The sequence below is a fragment of the Numenius arquata genome, chromosome 1 (assembly GCF_964106895.1).
Source record: "Numenius arquata chromosome 1, bNumArq3.hap1.1, whole genome shotgun sequence".
In the NCBI taxonomy this organism is placed as follows: Eukaryota; Metazoa; Chordata; class Aves; order Charadriiformes; family Scolopacidae; genus Numenius; species Numenius arquata.
Window position 1 is genome coordinate 1,493,371 of NC_133576.1, and position 20,835 is coordinate 1,514,205.

Sequence of the window (20,835 nt, forward strand, 5' to 3'; positions counted from 1 at the left end):
TCCCTTGAGATATTCAAGGTGAAGCTCGACGAGGCCCTGGGCAACCTGGTCTAGTTGGGGGTGTCCCTGCTGACTGCGGGGAGGTCGGACTAGATGACCTTTGGAGGTCCCTTCCGGCCTGGACCAATCTATGAATCTATGAATCTATGAATCTGTGGGGTGTCAGAGCACCTGTCCTTGTAGTCCCAGGAAGGAGACAGTGGCAGGAGGAGAGTGGATGCCACTGGTTGTTGTGATTTACACTCTCATTTATCACGTGGAGAAGCCTGCCGTACGCAGCTCCATCTGTGTCAGCTGCCTTGCCTCCTCACACTATCGACCTGTTTCTAACCCACCACTATGGGAATTGCAGTTTCCACAAAGCAGAAAGTACATGCAGATTTCCTACCGTACCTCAACAAGTAGGGTTTGAATCAGGGTGTCCCTGTGAATTGTCTCCTCTCCTAGAGATGTGCTGTTTCTCGTGCCTCTGGTATTCAGTTTGGCCTCAGCAGTAATCGTGAATTTCACCTCACCTAGAAAGCAAAAGCAAAGTTATCTTCAATGTCTACAGTTTAGTCCTGTTTTTCACTGCCTCTTCTAGGCTGATGGACTGCTGAGAAATGTATTCTCTCTGAAGTCAGCTCAGTAAAAACAAATGTCATGAAGGGTCCACAGCTGTCCCCTGGTGGCAAGGAGTGGTTGCCTGGAGCCCTAGCATGAGGAATGAAATAGGAATGATACTGGCCAAAAACCCGACAGTACTCAATACCAGTTTCCACCTCTTCTCAGTCTTGTGCTGAGTTTTCTCTGGCCTAGGGCAGTGTTGCAATAGTTGTAGCTCTGCTGCCTCTCTCCTTCAGATGGAATTTGTTAACTGAGGGACAACACCGAGAAGCAGCCTTCGTGCTCCTGCAGCACTGAGGAGCAACCCTGGAGTGAGCAGCTTTGCAGTTTACTTGGAACAAAATGCATTATTATCAGAGTTACCACGGAGAGACAGCAGCTTTTTTTTTTTTTTTTTCTCATCTCTGCAGTATTATTCCACTGCATATCCAGTTTTCATCTCACTATAACTATGCGTCTTTCTCAGTGAGTTTTAAGGAAATCGGTCATACTGACTATAGGGTTTTAGAAACAACCTTTTAAAAAAAGGTCCATCTGTGGTTCATTTTGAGAAGAATCTTTGCTAATGAAAAGTATTCTGTACTTCAGCTTTTGGGGCACTTACACTTGCAAGCTGTTGTAACTGCTTTTTTTAAAAGTTAGTGTTGACTTGAAGGCAGTGTGAATTAACACAGCTGTAAAATTGGGGAGGAGCAATGTCCTCTTTGCCTGTTGAGAAGGCTGTCCAAAATTATTAGCAATATTTACTCTTGCTGAATACAGTTGTTAGGTGCAAAACTGCCAGCTGATCACAGGCGCATGAAATCCTGCTAGTATTTTATACATAATGTGGCAAGGGAAGAGTTCTTCCTCAATTTTTTTTTTTTTTTTTTTGTGGTGGGACTCGATGATCTCAAGGGTCCCTTCCATCCATGAAGATCCTGTGATTCTGTGAAATGGACAGGAAAGAGATAAAACACCAGAACAATTCGCTGCTCATTCAGTGGAGCTAAGGAAACTTTAGCAGAGGACAACTACTAAATTTGTGGAGCAATTAATGAAGCTGTCCAGAAATGCCTGCCTGTGGATTTTTGACGCTGCATTTAAGGATGGGAGTGGCAAAGGTAAAAAGATCAAACAGGGATATATCAAGGTGATGAAAAGACAAACTTACCGAGTTTGTGGGGGCTAACAGCCCAAATATAGGTTTTTCTTTCATTGGCACACACGCTTGCTGTGTTACCCTCTGGTGAAAGGATTTTTGCCTTGTAGTCACTTGACTTTGCCAGTATGGCACTGATCTGAGACAAAGAAAGAAGGAGCAAGATTACAAATGAAGTAGGCTCCTAAAGTTAGTGTCTGGTTTTGACAGAAGTATACCAAGGTGTCTGTGCTCATTAGTCAAGTCTTCTTACGAGTTACTGTACATACAAGATTCTCAGTGTGTATTGTGTTTCACACAACAGAGTACCCATACTGTTTGCTCAAGCTCTTCCCTCAGAAGCAAAAAGAAGAACTAATTATGCAGGGATAAGGAGCAAGTTCTTATCTTCTGTGGACCAGCCGCAGTGATCATTGGCCACCTTTTCCTAATGTTGTGACACAGGCATGAGTGCAGGGAGAAAGCGTGAGGGGATAATGTGTCAGGCTAAAGAGTTAAACACTTATTTCTGCATTTCTGATGCATTATGCAGGAGAAGGCTGGGATCTGTGGGAAATAGACAAAACATATAGGAAGTAAAAGGGAACTTGATATACCTGGATGCACTCGTTGAGGTAGTTGAAGACATTGGCTATTAAATTAAATTTTTCCCCTCGAATGACAGAGTATGGGAAGGTGAGATCCACAAAGAATGGTTGGAATGCTACCAATGAAACAGGTGAGGAGATGCCAAACCCAGCATCATCCTGCACACAGAAAGCACTGGCTTTCCATTCTGTGATGGTGTCAGGAATGGTGTAAAAGGCATTCACCTCTCCGTTGGAACTGAGGAAAATCATAAAAACAGAGTGAGAAATTATCTTTGGCATTTTCAAGACCAGTTACAGAATAGGCTCCCTGCTTGAGTTAGTACTTCTGTTTTCATCTCACTTTCTGCAAGATACCTCTCCATATTTAAAAAAAATATTGTAAAGCTGGAAGTAAAGATGAAGGTGCTGGCGAATTACATGTTAAAAAGCTCAGCTTTTTAAATTTAGAAATACCATTTGTTTAAATATCATAGTGCCCAAACATACAGATTAGAACCAATAAATTTGGATGAATGTTCTAGTACACTTAGTATCTCCACTTAAGATGGAGATATTCTCATTGCAGATGCTGGGATAGCCTGGAAAGAAAAACAAAATAAACTGAGTTTTCTGCTGCTGAATTAAAAAATTGATGAAAAAATAATAAGTTTTGCTCCTCCTCTCTCCTAAACAAATGTTTTTCTTTTACTCTTAGCCCTTATTCTTTCTCCCCATCAGAAGGGGGTGGGGGGCGGGGGGCAGAGCACAGAACAGCTGTAATTGACAGTTCAAGTAGGTTTGACAATGTGGTAGCTCAACAGTCATTGAGCAAGATGGGAAAAGGAGACTCACGTCTACAAAGCATATGTATGCTCCTTGGCTTCTTCCCAGAATTCATTTCAGCAACATAGATCAACTCAAAAATCCACACAGAGGGTCAGAAGTGAAGATGAAAATACTCACTCGGTATGAACGAGATCCCAAATCCAGGTCTCAGGGAAGAATTTCCGAACAGTGTTAATACCACCCCCACCGGTAATCCTTGACTCATCTAGAAGATTGTGTATAGGTAAAGTACAATATTAGAGAGGTCAGGCCAGAAGAATCTAAACTGCTGTCAGACGTGCTTAATACCATAAAGAACACTAAGTATTCTGTTTGAGCATTTTTCCATTCTTTTTCCCATGAAAAATGAAAATTCTAACAGATATAGGGTATGGGAAGAAATAATTTATTATCTATTCTCTTTTTCCATGGGAAAATACTAGAGTATTTAGCTATTTCACAAGACATTTCACTTCATTTCATATTGAAAAGTATAATCATCCAGGTGGAAAGGCATGTTCCCCATCCTCTACCGCTAGCTCTCTTTGATTTGCAAATGGCCAACAGTAGTCTGTACTGTCACCAAAGCTTACAATGCTTTACAAAGGCCCCTGGGAAGTCAACCTTTTTAACCCTGTTCAGTAGTTAAAACTGGAGCTGAATATCCAGTCAATTGGAAAACTACTTTTGTTCATACAGTCAAACTACAGGCCTGATATTAGGAACCAAGGTCCTCTTTCCAGTTTTGCCATGGACTCACTTGTGATGTCCAACAACTCATTTAGCATGAAGGCACCTCAGATTTCCTAGCTGTGTCGTAGAAATAACAATACTTTCTTATTTTGCTGGATTTAAAATAACAGAATCATTGAAAAAATCTAGGTTGGGAGGAACCTCTGGAGTTCTCTAGTCCAATCTCCTTGAAGTAGGACTAACTTCAAAGTCAGATCATGTTGCTCAAAGGTCTCATCCAGCTCAGTTTTGAAAACCTGGAATGATGGAGAGCCCGAAACCTCCAGGAGAACCTCTTCTAGTGTAGCACAACTCTCATGAGAAAGAACTTTTTCCTTGTGTTGAATAGTAATTTCCCTTTCCCTATGACTGCTACTTTTGCTCTTTTGCTGAGCAATCTGACTTTGAGAAAGATAATCATAAGTCTTACTGGTCCATAAAGGCTTTGGAGACTATGTGCCAAGTGTGCTAAGTGTTGCATGAATTCTTGACATTGGGAATTGCCACTATTTTTCTGCATTAGCATACTTTTAAATATTTAATTTAATTGTGATCTGATGAAAGGTTCTGACCCGAAAAACCCTGAACAACTCATATCAGTTTATGAAAGAAGTAGCATCCCAGTATTCCCTGTCTTTTTTATATGCACCCTGTACTTAAGTGAGACAGAACTGACTGCAAGGACTGTCAGAAAGAGATTGCTGGAGCAAACTGAGACATGTAGTCCTAATCCCCAAAAAAACCCTCAACATACTGGCTGTTATTTTACACAGGCAACAGTTTTGAAGACCAGGTAGACTGGGACTGGAGACACAGGATGAACCTTCTTTTACCTGGGCTATAGCCACTGCTATGGGCAACTTCATGCTCAAAATAGCCAGGGTAATCTTCCGTATCTGATCTGTCTTCATTGCACAGAACTGGCTTCCGTAGCACAGAGTTGGTGAAAACCTTCAGGCCCATATCCTAAATGTGAAAGAATTAGTCATGTCACTCAGGGCATGCACTAGCCCATCTCTCCCACCTCATGTCTCTCCTCCCTCCTCCCATCCCATCCTTTCAGCCCTGCACGTGGCAACTCTTCATCTCCAGCCTCTATGTCTTTCTTATGGAGCAGTGACACCTGGTGTTCTGTGAAGAGCAGTAACAATGGGGCTTGTCTTAGGCCATGGGAGCCAGAGAGGAGTGGAGGCAAGTGTATCAGGAACCAAGTGGCCTGCATCACAGACTCAGACCTCTACTAGGAATGCCCGAGGTCGTGAGCCAAGGCCACGGTCCTGCTTCAGAAATGTGTATTGAAGCAGTAGGTCCCTGGACAGGATACCAGCGAATATATCCAGTAGGAATTTTCAGTCTTCCTGAGTAAGAGATGGGGATAAGAAGGCAGAAACTGAGTGATTAGAGACTTTAGGCAGTTCCAGGCATCAGCTGCCTTCTCTTAGCAGTAAGAACCACCACCCAAGAAAGTTGAATGTGTGTGAATTCTTCTGGAAGACCTCCCACTGAAAGAACCACACAGAGTACATACCTTGAAAACCCTGTAGACATCGCCATCACGACTGACATTCACAGGCTCATAGTACAAGCCATCAAAAAAGGTGGTTTTAACTGGGATACACCTCTCTGACTTGTATTCTTCCAGGTTGAGCCCATTGTAGTAATAGCCGTATAAATCGCTCACACGAAGTTGGTAGTATACCTGGGAGGGGAGAACAACTAGTGTAAACACAAGAAAGGTCCCAGGCAGGTGCAAAATCACATATATCCAAAGCTTATGGTCATCCCTGAGCAATCCTATAGGCTGTGGTGGGTTTGACTACTGATGCCTACCTAGATATCAATAAGCAATTTGGCTGGTGATACACAAGAAGGACTGGACTCTACTGTCCTCCTTCTGAGCTGCAATGACTTTGTGAGGTGAACGTGAGCAAAAAGCACAGGCATCTGCTCTTGAGTTATGCAAAGAGGAGACTGGAGTCCGTCGAGATACTAGCTGACATCTATAGCTTTTGTTCTGGGCCTAAGGCCTATTTGAGTCATAAAACGCAGTTTTGACATAATCACTCCCTGGGGAGGAACTATGCTTTCAAGGATTTACATTAGGCATATTCTTGGGGTATGTCTTACACTGCCTTGGTTGCCAAAAGTAAATGTTCCGCTATCAGTTTCTGTCTTTGAAGTGTAAAACTGCCATAGACCTTTGTTTAATCACTGAGATGTCTGTTTCCAAGGGAAAAATAAAAATACAGCCAGCAGTAGAGAGATTACAGGCAGGGACTGGAACGTCATTCTGGATGTCCCTAGGCCAAAAGAACACAGGACTGGGTATGTGGCTTACGCTCTCAGCAGATAACTCCCGCTCAGGCTGAAGAAGAAGAACACTCTGATCTACAGCTCGCAGGGCACAGAAGGAGTTGGCAGCAGCTTCAAGGTGGAGACTGACTTTAGAGCCTGGGAGACCTTGCTTCTCAGAGAACTCAAGCTGGAGCTGAAAATGAATAAATCAAAGATAACCACAGAGAAATTAGGAGAAACCTCTTGGCACATAGATCTAAATCTCACCTTTCATCAGTACTCACTCTGTTCTCTCTGGGGACATATCTCTTATCACTAGATGGCCCTTCTGAATCCCTGTTCTGTGAAAATTCACCACCTCTACAATCCCCTAGTCACCTCCCTCTCCCCACTCCATTGAGAACTTAATCTGAGTCTGAGCATACGTGTCAATTCCAGGGACAGCACCTCATGTTACCAGGCACATCTGTACCTCTTCCATTCCTAAAGGCCATCCTGAGTGCACAACTCTTGCTGAAGTCATTCCCTAACTGTTCTCTCATCAAAGAGCCAGCTGATATAGCCCTGAATAAGAAAGCAAAAGTTTTCACCTTGTTTTTGAAGCATACATCGCTGCGTATCCAAGAGCTGTCAGCCACTATCTCCCCATGAGGATGCACAGTGTAGAGCAACAGTCTGGCGCTGGGGCCGAGCTTCTCAGTGACAGTCAGTGTGATGGAGAAGGTACCTCTGCAAGCTGTGGAAGGAATATGGAAAAGGGGACGAGAAGTCAACAAAAGAGATTAGACAAACAGCTTTGGTGGAAGGACCACATATTTATCCATAACCTACTAGCACCTTTTAAAAACAGGGAAGTTGAGTATTGGAAGATTCATGTCTCAGAGGCTGAGGAACAGCTGCCATCAGTAAGACAACACATACAAACTGGAGGACGCTGAGAGCAAGATGCTTTGCAGAGAGGGGTCTGAGCTGAATATAAGTTGGACAGGGAAATCTGTGCATGACTGCTATGAGAAGAGCACAACATTGCCTTTGGGTCTCAAACCTAGAATCTTCTATACCAGAGGAGATAGGCCAATCTCCTGAGCTGTGGAGATTAATAACTGTAAATACTCCTTGGCAAGAAATAAAAAAAAGAAGGTTACATTCCTTGTGTTTGGTCACAACGATGTTTTCATCTTTCAACTAAAAGGATAAATTTGATTATGATATGGGGGACTGGCTAGAAGTTGCAGCAAAAGCAAATGATACTGTGAGTGGTGACAAGTCATGGTGTTTAAGAACTAGAACTTGCTTTCCTTCTTACAAAACTTACTCTGGTGCTCAGAACAATGCTCTGAAGGATCAGTAGTAATATGATCTGTAACTTACCACCAGAGATGCTGACTTGCTTCTGGCCACTGAGAATGATTTTTCCTTTATTCATCACCTGGGTATAGAAAAAACTAATAAGGCAGGATCAAAAGCACATCCTCCCTTCCCCCATGAAATCATTGATTTCGAGTAGTGTTCTGAGAGACTTCAGAGGCTATCATGTCCAGCTGTGATTTGTAGCCACTGCCTAGTCTCTCCCTTACATGGTGTTCAAAAGAAGGTTAAGGAAAAGAGACGTTTTGGGAGTCAAGGTAGCACTTACGACATAGTAGAAATTTGTGTGGCTGGCATTCCTGTAGCCCTGTCTGTTCAACACATAGTGAACATTGATCGTTTGCTGCTGGCCACAGCTGAGCTTCTCCTTCACTGGCTCGATTTTCACAAAGCTGTTGGTTCGTGAGTAGAAACGCCGGACAAAGAATAAGGCCTGAGGCTCATTATCGTTTCTCCAGATGAAGAAGTCTTCACAGTCATCTGGTGCCGGCCTGGCCTGTGAAGCAGAAAAAGTGTCATACATGGGGTGAATCAACAAAGTGGAAAATAAAAAATGTCAGGCGGGTGAAAGGCAAAGACATCTTCCTTCAAAAAAATTCTGTTGGGAAGCTGATTTTGTGGGATTGTTTAAGCTAAGAGCAAGAGCTGGTGTGAAGGAATTGTGGTTCACCAGAAGGCAGGTGGCCTTCTGGACACCTTAATGTATCCAGACACCTATGGCACATTGTGGTGGGGAGGTTATTTCAGATTCTTGCAGGCTTGGGACAGGTTGTATAAACTGCTAGGGCTTATTGTGAGTTAGAATGGCATTGTCCTCAAACAGCCTTTTTTTTCTCAGCTCTTCCCATCACACCAGAGAAAACGCATGAGAAGACTATGGGATGGTAACCGGCATGAGTCTCTCCCAGCACAAATGCAGGGAAGCAGGCATCAGCAGGGAAAGAGGCTGGTGTGCATCCAGGCTGGGTGCAGAAGGCAGGGCCATCTGTGAGGAAGGTCCTCTAGCACACAGAATAAAGAGAAAGAAGATGGCTGCAAGAAGGGATGCTGAGTGGAGGGAAAAGTAGGGGGGTGTTGAAGCTCACTACAGCCAAAACAACCCTGGGGTACAGCCTGCCACTTCTCAGGCGCTGGTGACTTCTCATATTAGTTTCACACAGATTGTAGGTGTTGGTGGACTGACTGCCTACTTTCCTCATCTGAAACCATTCTTCCAGCACCCACCAATTGCTTCTACTCCCTCTCTCCAATTAAGTATTTTTTTCAGGAATTAGACTGAAGCCTGTGTTTACTTACTCTCAACTTAAAATTGGGATCAAAGAAGTTGGACGTGTCGATGGAAAAAGCAGCAGTGCCGTTCTCGTCAGTGGTATAGTTGGCCAGGTATTTTTCATTGAGCTCCAGCAGGACAGTCCTATTGGCAACGGGCTTGCCATCCACATTTGTCACAACGATCTGAACATAAAGAATACCCAAGGGATTCAGTGAAAAAAAAACAATCAAAAGAACAGGAAATGCTCTGCTCACCAGAGGACGTTCACTTAAGCACTGAGGACAATTGCAGGCAGTAAAAAACAAGAATGAAATGCATTTAAGAGGCAAACATGCCTTGATATTTTGAAGGAGCAGGAGTTCTGTGACAGGCAAAGGTAGGCAATTACCATCAGTGCAAGGACAAACAGAGGGAGAGGGAGAAGGAATTGCTTATATACATGATCTCATATAAAAGATTCTTTTAATGATAAATCCTCTGGTTCTCTTCAGTGAACATTAGTTCAGTGGGCCATTACATAAGTTAAAAACTACTGAGTGAGAGATGGTGGTTTAAATTCTTACCTCATGCTCTCCCTTCCTAAACAGGTAGAAACAGAGGGTCTCCAGAGCTTATACTCTTTGGAGCACACTGATTAAAAAACCTAAAGCAATCAGATGACATCACAGGTAACCTGTGGAGCTCAGTAGCACCTCCCAGCTTCTCAGCATCTGTGCATACCCTCTGTCTCCATCGTATATCACAATGATGCTGTACAGCTCATCCTCCTTGCTGTGCCTGGGTTTATCCTGCACGTGCAGGTTGCTAAGAAGTTGGAATGTACTTCAACATCTATACTGCTTTAAGTAAATACCCCTGGGACTGTGTGATGCAGCGCAGGGTAAATTCTACCTTAAATTTAGGCACAGCTGTTGCTGAAGTAGTTTCTTGCAGATGACTCTTCTCCACTCATATGTGGCGGTGTGCTCTCCCTGTTTTTCCCCCTCTTCCCCCCTACCCTCGCCTGGCTCCTGCTCAGGCCATGGCCATCATGGCCATCACAACATGAGTTGTGATAAGTTGCACCTGGACTTTGGGGGATGGCTGGAAACACAGCCAAAACACTGTCTGGAGTGGGGACCTAGATATTTTGTTCCCATGAGAATATGACTATAGGTCAATTATCGTACTCTATAAATAGTGGACAGCCCAAGAGCCCTTTGAGCTCTCCTGTATGGCAGCGGGCTGCACGCCAGGATCTCCTCTTTTGTGAGGACGCTCCCTTAAGGTTCTAGTCCTCGAGGTTGAGAGATTCCTGCTGCAACAGATCCTCGGTAAGTGACCAATAGCATGCTAAACTTTGAGATCTTAAGCTAAGTGATGTAAAGGGTTGATTGCACGTATATAATCCTTTAGACATAAACCGTTGACCAAGTCTGGGACTAGGATTGGATCCAGCCGCACCCAGACTCCTCTCTGAGAAGGAGTTTAGAAAGCAAGAGGGTCCTTTCTGAACCTTGTGACTCAACAGGAGGGTCTCCCTGACAGCTTGTCTGACCCTGTCCTCTATGCAGTAAATAATAGAGTATACCTTGCCACTGAATCTCCTAAAACACTGTTGCGTTTGCTACTAATTTTGTTAAGTCGTTCTTTCACCTTAATAAATATTTCACTACTTCTCTCTTATGAGTGAAGTTAATCACTCTGCCTGTGACATCATATGACCTCTCACTTACCCACCTTTTAGGCATTCCCTAACTATGGCAGAAGAGACACCCTAACACTCCAGGTATGATATAATTTTCTTATTTTCTCTAGGAGCATCTAACGTAACAAGAGAACTATGCAGCAGACACTGTTAAGCAGCATTATCATAGGAAGTTGTCAGCACATAGTTAGGGCACAGCCATAAATGGGGTGACACAGAGATCATCATGCTGGACCTCAGGGAGTTTTCAGCTAAATGTATTGCCTCGGGTACCCACCTCACCATAGTAAGGAATTCCCCTCTTGTAATAGCCATCCATATTCTTGAACATCACTCTGTCATTTTCTTCATTGACTGCAACATAGTCATAGCCTTTCATCTGGATACCTGTGGGACACACCCAGTATAAAGGGGAGGAAACAGAAACCAGATATGGGCAGAAAAAAATGCTTCTTTTGAAAAGCTATGCAAAGCAGTGATGTTCTTGAGAGAGAGCTACACGAAGGAAATGGTGACTGTTGCTTGTTTGCTGCACCGGTCAGGATCCAGGAGATTCCTCTCAGAAAGTACCACCTATTAGCTTTAATCAGTTACCCCAACCTCCACTTGGTGTTACCTGTCCCATTTTCAGTGACGACGCTTTCTACGTTGAGGCTGGTATACATTCTGGCATAGCTGCGGTAGAGCTGGAGTGTTTTGATGGAGATGACAGTGTTGAGACAGCCATCCTTCCCCAGCTGAAAAAGGAGCACAAGGGGGGAAAGCCCATTTTTCTCAAGGTTTGGAAAATCACTCCTGAATCTGTATTAGTGGGTCTCTGAAGAGCTTCATGCCACTGCTCACATCATCAGCTCCTACTTTCTACTCACTTCCCTCCTACCTTACATTTCTCACTCCATGGCTCCCTTCACAGCTGATTGTTTCAATATTATCTACCCTTGCACCTGGAAACTTCTCTCCTCATTCCTGCTAGTCCTTTCTATGCTCACATGCCTCCTCAAACCCATCTTGCATGATGCCTGAGCTCTATGACCAGAGCACTTTGAGTCTGATCTAGTGGAGAAATTAATCATTAGCTTAACATTAAGTGTCCTCAAAGACTGCAAGTACAGATCTGCTCATTACACTTGGTAAGAACAAAGCTCCAACATTTTAGGAATGATCACACATTTATAGTTTCATAAGCTTCCCTCCTACTGATATTTTCTGAGGGAAAACCCAAAGTCTCCTAATAAGGTCATTGGTAAAAACTACCTTCATAGTCTTTCAGCATTGCTTGTGAGATAGTGAGAAAAACCATGCCTCTAGGATTGTCTGGCGTTCCCCGGGAAATGAATGAGGCCACCAAACACTGTGCTACATGTTGGGTAGTAAAGCTGATGGGGATGTATCATACCAGTCCGCTGACAGCTTTGCAGGTTTCTTTCTGCTTTTTCTCACATCGTGGACTGTAAAAGTGCTGCTGACAAACATTTATTTGGGCATTCCCTTGCACCGGTTGGCCATAAGTGTACCTAGGAGAGGAAGAGACACAAGAACCCGGTTATGCAGACTTAACATGAAACCTGCAAAGACTGCAGAGCAATGCACACTCTAAACCCCTCAGGGCTAGAGCACAGACAGAAGAGCAGCTGGGAAATAGGACCAATTAGCCTGAGCAGAATTCCCTTCAACTATTTTTAGGCTGTTTCTGGCGTCTTGTTAAAAAAGCCTGTTTTACCGTTGCCTTGAAGTAGTCATTCTTCACAGTCTGAATCTGGAAAGTGGTGATGGCCTTGGGGCTGGGATATCATTCCCCGCTGCTTGCCTTTTCTCGTTAGTGCCTTATGCAAAGCAAGATCTATTGCAGAAAGATCCCTATTCACCCCTTTGGCTCATGCTGCCTTGCCCTTTGGCAGTGTCACAGCCAGCAATCTTAATGATGGACTCTCTTTCTGTACTATTTCTCTCTTTTTCTGTAATAATAAAAAACAACAGCTAGCGAGTAGGTCTAGACTCTCCCAGTTCTAGTTCTGCTATGCAGGGGGAGGGCAGTTATGATACTTCATGTCATGGAAGTCATCGCTGAAGGAATTGCTCTAACCCATACTCTGAATCAGCATCAGGGTCCCTGCTTCCCGGCATGGCACACCATCCTCTATCCCATGTTTCTTGTGCACAAATGTGTTGTCCTCAGCTCTGATACTTACGAAGCACAAACGTTCACCCTGACTTCTTCATCAAAGAAAGAGATCCTCTTTGGCACACTGGTTGTCACTTCAAATTTTGGCAGCACTAGGAATGCAATGTGAATATGACTGATGAGTAGTTGGATGCCACAGGCAGGTGTGTGTGTGTAAGACAGTAAAAAAACAGTTGGCAAAAGCATTTTCAACAAGGGAGAGGAAATAGTTCAAAGAAAAGTCTACTTAAGGAGCTGGCTGTAGGATATTATCAGAGAAAAAATAACCTTTAGTGGAAAGATGAATAACTTCTTTAAATAACTTCTTTAATAACTTCTTTAAAATGCAATAATAATACTAATAATAGTAATAATGATTATAACACCTACAGTAAGAACTGTGATAAATCACTTTAATTGGCTGTACACTTTCTTCAAGAGAAAGGTGGGAGTAATGCTGATGTCTCAAACTAGTTAAGCCCTGAAGAACAGAAGTTATTAGGCAATCCAGCCCCATTGGAGGAGAAAAGCAATGATTAAGTGAAATAGTAAAATCAAACATTTCACTGTCACTCCCTCTTTGCAGCTTATCTTTTGTCCCATGTCATCAGCAATAATGACAACATAGTTGGAAAAATGTCTTTTTTACATGCACATGTACACAGGAGACTGGAAGGTATGAAAGACCTCTGGAGGGTAAGCAGGAAAGTTCCTTTATTGCCCTTACAAAGAAAGCAGACAACTGGGAGTTGTCCAAGCCTTTTCTGGGGACTACTAAGGAAAAAAAAAAAAAAAAAAGACGAGAAAACTTGGAAAAACAGAACAAATTTAGCAAGTCCCTTGATATGGTCTATTCCAGAGAGTAAGGAGATCACTATGAGGGCTCTGGTGTCTCCACTACCCATTTTTTTCCAAGCTGTGCTTCCACTGGCTATCCAGCCTCCCCCAGTAACAATCTGATACCTATTGTTTAACCTGTCTGATAGAAAATATCTTCAGATTTCTACTGTATATTTTAGCCTATCGCTCTTATACAGTGATGACCTCCACAAAATAGGATAGACCTGATCATTCATTTTGCCTCTGAACAGAAGGAGAATGTAAGGCCTGAGTGATAGGATGTGGAGCCCAAAATCACACAGTGATTTTGTGCCAAGCCCAGAAAAGAATTAGACTCCTAATTTAATTAATGAAAAATGCTGCCTTTCTCAGCACTTCTTTTTTCCCTTCTTGCCTTTACTTTCTCCACCCAGCTCTCTCCATGTCTTTCTTTCTCAGGCATGAAGTGGAGAATTCAAAGCACTTAAGCTCTGCACTAGCAGCTCCTATCTGACTTAGGCAGAGCCAGCCACATTGCTCATGCGAGGCAGTTCACAGCCTTTGCTTACCATATTCCTTCACTGTGAAGAACTGGTACTCCTTTTCGCCTGACTTCTTCTCCACAGTGATGTGGTAGGACCCCAGAATAGGCTCTGGGATTAGTGGAAAGGAAAGCTGGACAATTCCATGATTAGATGCTACGTCCAGCCACTGGAAGATTTTGTTTTGGTCTGGATCCTGGAGAGTGGGAGAAAAAGATGTACCAAAACATTTATGACGCTGTTTCTTGTCTTCTTGCCTTCTTTAAAGTTTTATATCTTGGCATATCGACTAAGTGCATCACAGTGTGAATGTGAGTTTGGGCTGATTACATGTACTCTGACTTCCGATTAACCTTCCAGATGCATTTGTGCATTAAATAAGTTTATGTTTAACTGGAAATTAGCTACACTGCCAGATGAGCTCAAATCATCCAGGAATAGTACATGATTGGGATTCAGTTTGCTTATCAGTAGGTTATGCATTTCTAGCATAAGCCTTTCTGACTCAACTCCTCCTTCTGTCAAATGGGAATATTATGCTGGCCTCCCTTAGAAGGTGTTTTGAGATCTAGTGATGTGAAATGCGGTAGAAGAGTGATTCATTGTTAGCCTGTTCGCAGGCAGACCATGACATTGCGGAAAGTTACTATTCTTATGCCTATATGAGAATGAGGCTATTTCACCAGCCCTACCACAGTAAGACTAGACCGAACACTCTTGTTTGAATCCTAACAAAAGACACGGCAACAACCCCATGCCATCTCTGACTAACATCTCCAGTTCTGCTGATTTCTTCTGCTCTAGCGTTCGATAATGGGTACTGCCATTGATCAACCTCAAGTCCATTGGCTTTAGACCGTGTGTCTAGAGTGAGTCTCCCTCAGCTATTGAGACTATGGGTAATGATGAATCATACATAGCCTTTCCAGAGCAACTTGTGCTTTAATGACATGTTGCATGTCTTACCTCAACGATGATCTGGGGATACTGGAAGAGGAAAAAAAGAGAAAAAAAGAAAAATTAAAAAATGATCAAAACATCAAGAAATTAACTGTGGAGCTTGAAAAATACTAGAACACAAATAAGGCTGAGAACAGCTTTCTCCTAGATACAGAAGACTGCATCAAGGAAACAATTTGAAACTCATGTCTGTAATTAAAAAGACAATTTTAAGGGGATAACTGTTGGTGAATTTATCTTTTCTACAAAAAAACCACCAGTCTCTTTCTACATATCTGGGGCAAGTGAAATGAAGTGCCTTCAAAATCTGAGCACTGTGAGAGATTTCCAGGAGTGCTTTCAGACCCTCTATAAAGGTAGGGAATGGATGGAGTGTTAAGGAGTTACAGCAGTTCTTCAAAAATACCAGGAGGCCTTCAAAAATACCTGTCTCAGGCCCTTTTTATTCAATTTCTAAGTGAAAGAGTCTCAGCAAATAGGTACCCTGAGAGGGTCCTTGAAAAATCTTGACTGTCACTCATACTTACTGTCTCCTGAACAGGTCTGAACTGGCTGTCCAAAGTGACCACACGAAACATCACTGAAAAAGACGTAGGACAAAAAAAAAGATCATACACACTGGTAAGTCACCTTCAAGATACAACTGATAAAAAGTTTGCCCAGGCTTTTAGGGAGAACTAAGGAATGTCCAGAGAACTAGAAAGGATTTAATTATCTTAGCCAGTGAAAAAGAAAACCAAAATAAACTTGTCAGCTGAAATATCTTCAATTCAGACCCACTGGGACTAAAGTAACCTCTAACTACAAATAGTCTGTACTGCCTTCATTTCTTCTTGAAGGACTCAGTTCTTCAGAGCATTTCCTCAAAACCTGTTTATACAAACCAATTCAAAGAAAAAATCAAAGACAAGGAAGAATTTGTCTTTATTCTAAGTGTAAACCCTGTCAGCACTAAAGTATAATTATACTAAAGAGATAACTAACTATACCTCAGCTATTACTGTCATTTAAATATCATGATGGAATCAGCACTGTGAATTAGATTAGCAGTTAAGTACAAAGAGCTGTTGACAGGATTTGACATGCTTACTTTATTTTTATACGAATTTTATTAATTCCAAGCTTTTAATGTTTTATTTTCTGTATTTTTAAGGACACTTTATGGGACTGACTTCAGTAAACGTGGCAGAACTCAAGATCCTGTAAATGCAATCAGCTCAGTAAAAATACATGAACTCCACTCATTTGTTGCAATTTTGTGAATTGGCTCTAATTTTCTCTGACTTTTGATGAGCCCAAACTCAGATAACGATTGCACGCTATCTGAAGGATTGCTCATGGCCGTCGCAGTTGATGGTCTTTTCCTCCACAAGAGGAAGCCCGTGTTGTTCCTGTCACCCTAGCACCCAGTTTCCCAGTTCACTAGCTGACTCAAACTCCTCAGCACCTTTTTGCCCTGGTTTGTAGATGGGTTTGTCCGTCTGGATGAAGACAGTATTATCCACATTCTGAATCGCCACTGATCTTTTCTCAGCTAAGTTGACTGTGGTTCCTTTGGCAGAGAAGGAAATGAATGCCAGGGGGTCAGAAGTAGCAGGAGGAACCTGGTGAGAAACAAAATTCCAGAGGAAAAGTGGTAAATGAGACATGTTGAGGTGCCTTGATGCCCAGGGTTCTTGAGTAAGATACTAAGTGAGTCATAAATAGCTTGTGCAAAGCCATGAGAAACCCCATCATTGCAGTGAGATAGTCTATGGGAATATCTGTTGTGGAAGTCCCATAATCTGTCACCAGGCACCAAGCTTTGTACCCTGTCCTATGCATTCCCTCATCTCACGCAGCTACCTGACTATATGCAGGTTGCCCCAGCCGTATAGCTCAATTCTGAGGTGTTTTCTCCTGCTACATTCTGGAATACCTAATCTTGGGACTTGTTTGTCCTATCTATCCAGATCTTACAGAGTCACAGGAAAGGGAATGAGCATGTCCCAACTGGGTTCTCCAGCTTGACAATTATGACAGTCCCATAGGGTGCATGCACCTCTGATGGCAATCAAAAGCTTTTTTCTATTCACTCCTTGAATAGAGATGGAAAGTCTTTCTCCAGATCCTGCAACCCATATGTCATTCTTTTTCCTGTCTGTATTTTCAACTTTTCCATCAGTTTATCTATTCTCATCCTGTTCCCTGCCCGCACTCTTCATCTTCTTGCCCTCACTGACAAGGAGAGTTGCACTCAGAAGTATTCCCAGCTTCTACACCCTTTTCCGTAGTCTCAAAAGAGAAAATACCTTGAACTCGCAGCACTTGAAGAAATCATTCTCAGTCACGGATTCCTCAAAGAGTGTCTGCTGGATACTGCCATATTCCAGGACGACGCTCAGGGACAGAGGCTCACTGAGGCTGTGGAACTGCACACAAGCAGTCTGTGGAGAGTCACTCCGCACTACTGTCGGGACCAGCAGCACATACTGACTGCAAGAAAGCGAGACCAGGTCAGACAATTCACTCACGAAGGAAAGTAAGAGCAAACAGGAGAGGAAAACACCACAGAAATGCTGTGCATGTGAAGGAAGGCGCGGTCCAAAGCTTGCTCAAACCAGTGGCAGGATTTCCATTTCTTTCGATGAATTTTGAATAATACACTGAGAATGTGCAGGTGGCAATTTTTTGTCCCTCACAGTTCTGTCTGAGCTGAAAGACTGGCATCATTTTATGCAGTCTCCTACCCAGCATGATACTGCATCTTCCTGTTCCAGGTATTTACACAGCTTCAATTACTAAACTGTTTAAACCCCTCACAAGCATAGCTGCATTTATCCTCCCATGAACTATATGTATACTTAAACCTCTGGAACATCCCATGAGGAGGAGTGATATTTAGCTTCTTTTTGAGATTGATAACAAAAAATCTAGCTAATGTTTGCAGTAAATTTTTAATTTCTTTTTTTTCTCTGGATAGCTCTCCCTCCAGATAAGAATTGACATATCATAAATCAATCAGCATAATGCACAAGAAATTATCCTGATTTTCCTTTTTGCAGAATATTCCAGGGAACTCTCAATCAAACCTGCACGCTCTATTCTGTTTCCATGCCTCTCCCTGCATTACTTCCTTTACTTCTTTCTTCCATTGGGCTTTTTTAGTTATACTACTCTCTGTAATGAGGGCAGGCCTTCCTTCCCCAGATAATTCCTCTGAAAAACATTCCTTCAAATCTGCTATATTTGGCTAAGGTTCTGCTGCTGGCCTCCCATTCTCTGCTGTCTGAACTCACTTTTCAAATAATGTATGACAGAATTCATGAGTTTGCTCTGCAGTACAACATGAATTGCATAATATTTTCTTGGTAATCCAATCCTTTCCTTTTTTTTTTTTTTTTTATTTTCTCCCACAGCTTTTGCTTGCTTGTATTGTCTTTTTTTTTGGTCATTTTCACTTGCCCAGTTCAGACTGCACAATATTCAAAGACCAGAAGTACTAACTTTCTGGAAGTCTTTCTGACGTTCCACTGACTTTCACAGTGTTTTCCTTTAGAACTTCTGAGAAGAGGATTATAGCTCTAATGTTGGTGTATTTTTGAAAACTGTGGCTGAAATCTTCTGTTTGGATAAAGCTATGGACATTGACAGTGCTGTATTAGTCATAATAGCACAACAAGTGCCGTACGAATACAAATACTAATACTAGGATTTCCATCCAGCATAGTCCCTAGTACCAGCCATTATCTGGCCTGCACCATCTCCTCCTCATACATCATGCTCTCTCTGTACTGCTGATGCATATCAATCCTGATAATTAGTATTACTTGTTAGTCTAGGCTTGAATCTCCTCCCCTCTTTATCCACGCACTTCAGAATTCATCTAATCCACTTCTAGGTTTCTATCATTCAAATCAGATTTCACAGCAGTTTTATGACGGAGATCATCATTCCAAATCATCCTTCAGTGTCACCTACTTCCATTTCAGACACATTTCTGAATCTAAGTCTCAAACATTCAGTTTATTATATAGCAATGAGACAGAAGAAATTAACTGGTGGAAAATATAATAAAATATTTTATCATAAAACCATAGAGTGTATGATCTCTTACGGTTCAGAAGACACTGTGGCAATCCAGTTCAAGGTCAGAATACTTAGAAGAATCCTTGACAACATCTCTGTCCGTGAAGAAGAAAGAAGAGAGACAGAAGTGGACAGCTTGACTTCTGGCTTTTAAACTGGCCTGAGATGGTGCTCCTCCTCCATGGCTTCAATCATATTCTAACAAAAGATATCTGCATAAAATTTGCATAAGTTCATCTTCCTCTCTCCTGTCTGTTCTCACACTCCTTGAACTCTCAAACAATAGCTTAGGAAAGCTCTCATATTTCACATAGCTTTGTGAGGTATTGCAAGCCAAACCGGTTCTTGCCCGTCCAAATGTTTTATTGACGCTTACCTCTCTGATTATCATGTCATTGGCTGAAGGTTCCTTAGTGTTTCAACCTGTTAGTATTTGCCACTGCTTAAGTATTTCCTTGTTCTGTGAAGACGTCCCGTACATACATCTCACAAAACAGAAGTAATCATAACACGGTGCTATTGTATACCTGCACGGGGGCCTGGGCAGTAATAGTACAGCGTCAGACTATATCTCCAATCAGCGTGGCACAGAATGAAACTCCTAATTGTATTCTGGATTTCTTACTGCACACAGTAACATTCAGCAAGGAATGATGTTGGCTAGTTGTCTAACATTTTTGCCAGGGGTCAGGACAAGCACGTCCATAGGGAAAGGGATCATACAGCATTACTTTGTTTTTTCATCTGTCTGTCAGTCTGCTTTTTCCCCCCACCCCTGCTCGCCTCATCAAATAACTTGTAAGCTTGTGGTGAACTTTAAGTAAATCTGCCTCAGAAGAAGCTTCAGAGAGATATATATATATATATAATCAAGATATGGAATCATAAAATAATTCAGATAGAAATGGACCTCCTGACATTAGGTGGTCCAACCTCTCCTTTTAAGCAGGGTTAGCTACAAAGCTTGTCCAGTCATGTTTTGAGTATCTCATCTCTGGCCACCTCATCTTTGGGCATCTGCTCCCATGCTTAACCAGCCACGTGGCGAAATTTTTTTCCAAGTCAGAATTTCCCATACCATAACTTGTGTCCATTGCTTCTTGTCTTTTCACTGTGAACCCCTGAGAAGAATCTGTCTCTGTCTTCTCTATAATCCCCCTTTACGTAGTGCAAGATTGCAACTATGTCCCCTCTTAGCCTCTGTTTCTCCAGGCTGAATAAATGAGATGATTATCTCAGTTTCTTTCTGTATGTTTGTTTCAGCCACTGACCATCTCAGTGCCTCCCACTGGACTCCCTCCAGTCTGTCAGAACTTTTCTTGTACTGGGAAGCTAAATCTGGACACAGAACTTCATCTGTGGTCTCACCACTGTTGAACATAGGGGAAGAATCAATTTCCTTGATGTGTTGGCTACATTCCTGGTAATATAGCCTGAACACAGGGAACTAAATAATCTATAGTGGTGGGGGACTGCATTCACACTCTTACATAGGAAAAATAAAAAAACAAACAAACCCAAAGAAAATAAGGTAGCCAATCAACATGCGTGTAACTGCAACCTATGGGAAGTAACAGGCAATTTCCCTTCCTCTTCCTCAGCCAAAGAGGTGATGAATGGAAAGAGGAAGCTGAGTATACTCTAGGAGCAATAAGTGACATGAAAGAGGGCAAGGGTCACTGAAAACGGTGTTAGATAATGCAGAGTGGGCCTGAAATTATTTCAGTGGCAAGGGGCAGGAGAAGGAAATGAGGGCTGTTACAGTGATGTGGTACAAATGAATGTGGGA

General features: G+C 42.5%; 1 protein-coding gene across 1 annotated transcript in view; it reads right to left on the reverse strand.

Annotated features, from left to right (window-relative positions):
- The window catches only part of LOC141472200 (ovostatin-like), a 32,409-nt gene extending 13,126 nt beyond the window's left edge, over positions 1 to 19,283 (reverse strand). The window contains exons 1-22 of the mRNA XM_074159068.1: positions 19,265 to 19,283; positions 19,075 to 19,147; positions 17,270 to 17,453; positions 16,426 to 16,582; positions 15,506 to 15,558; positions 14,985 to 15,005; positions 14,046 to 14,214; positions 12,686 to 12,770; positions 11,893 to 12,010; positions 11,113 to 11,233; positions 10,774 to 10,883; positions 8,833 to 8,991; positions 7,805 to 8,032; positions 7,540 to 7,597; positions 6,759 to 6,904; positions 6,212 to 6,361; positions 5,402 to 5,572; positions 4,707 to 4,839; positions 3,280 to 3,367; positions 2,344 to 2,572; positions 1,760 to 1,886; positions 394 to 515 (exon numbers count right to left, since the gene is read on the reverse strand). Coding sequence (XP_074015169.1) covers positions 394 to 515; positions 1,760 to 1,886; positions 2,344 to 2,572; positions 3,280 to 3,367; positions 4,707 to 4,839; positions 5,402 to 5,572; positions 6,212 to 6,361; positions 6,759 to 6,904; positions 7,540 to 7,597; positions 7,805 to 8,032; positions 8,833 to 8,991; positions 10,774 to 10,883; positions 11,113 to 11,233; positions 11,893 to 12,010; positions 12,686 to 12,770; positions 14,046 to 14,214; positions 14,985 to 15,005; positions 15,506 to 15,558; positions 16,426 to 16,582; positions 17,270 to 17,453; positions 19,075 to 19,147; positions 19,265 to 19,283 — 2,721 coding nt within the window. The remainder of the gene's footprint in view (positions 1 to 393; positions 516 to 1,759; positions 1,887 to 2,343; positions 2,573 to 3,279; positions 3,368 to 4,706; positions 4,840 to 5,401; positions 5,573 to 6,211; positions 6,362 to 6,758; positions 6,905 to 7,539; positions 7,598 to 7,804; positions 8,033 to 8,832; positions 8,992 to 10,773; positions 10,884 to 11,112; positions 11,234 to 11,892; positions 12,011 to 12,685; positions 12,771 to 14,045; positions 14,215 to 14,984; positions 15,006 to 15,505; positions 15,559 to 16,425; positions 16,583 to 17,269; positions 17,454 to 19,074; positions 19,148 to 19,264) is intronic.
- Between the last annotated feature and the right edge of the window lie 1,552 nt (positions 19,284 to 20,835).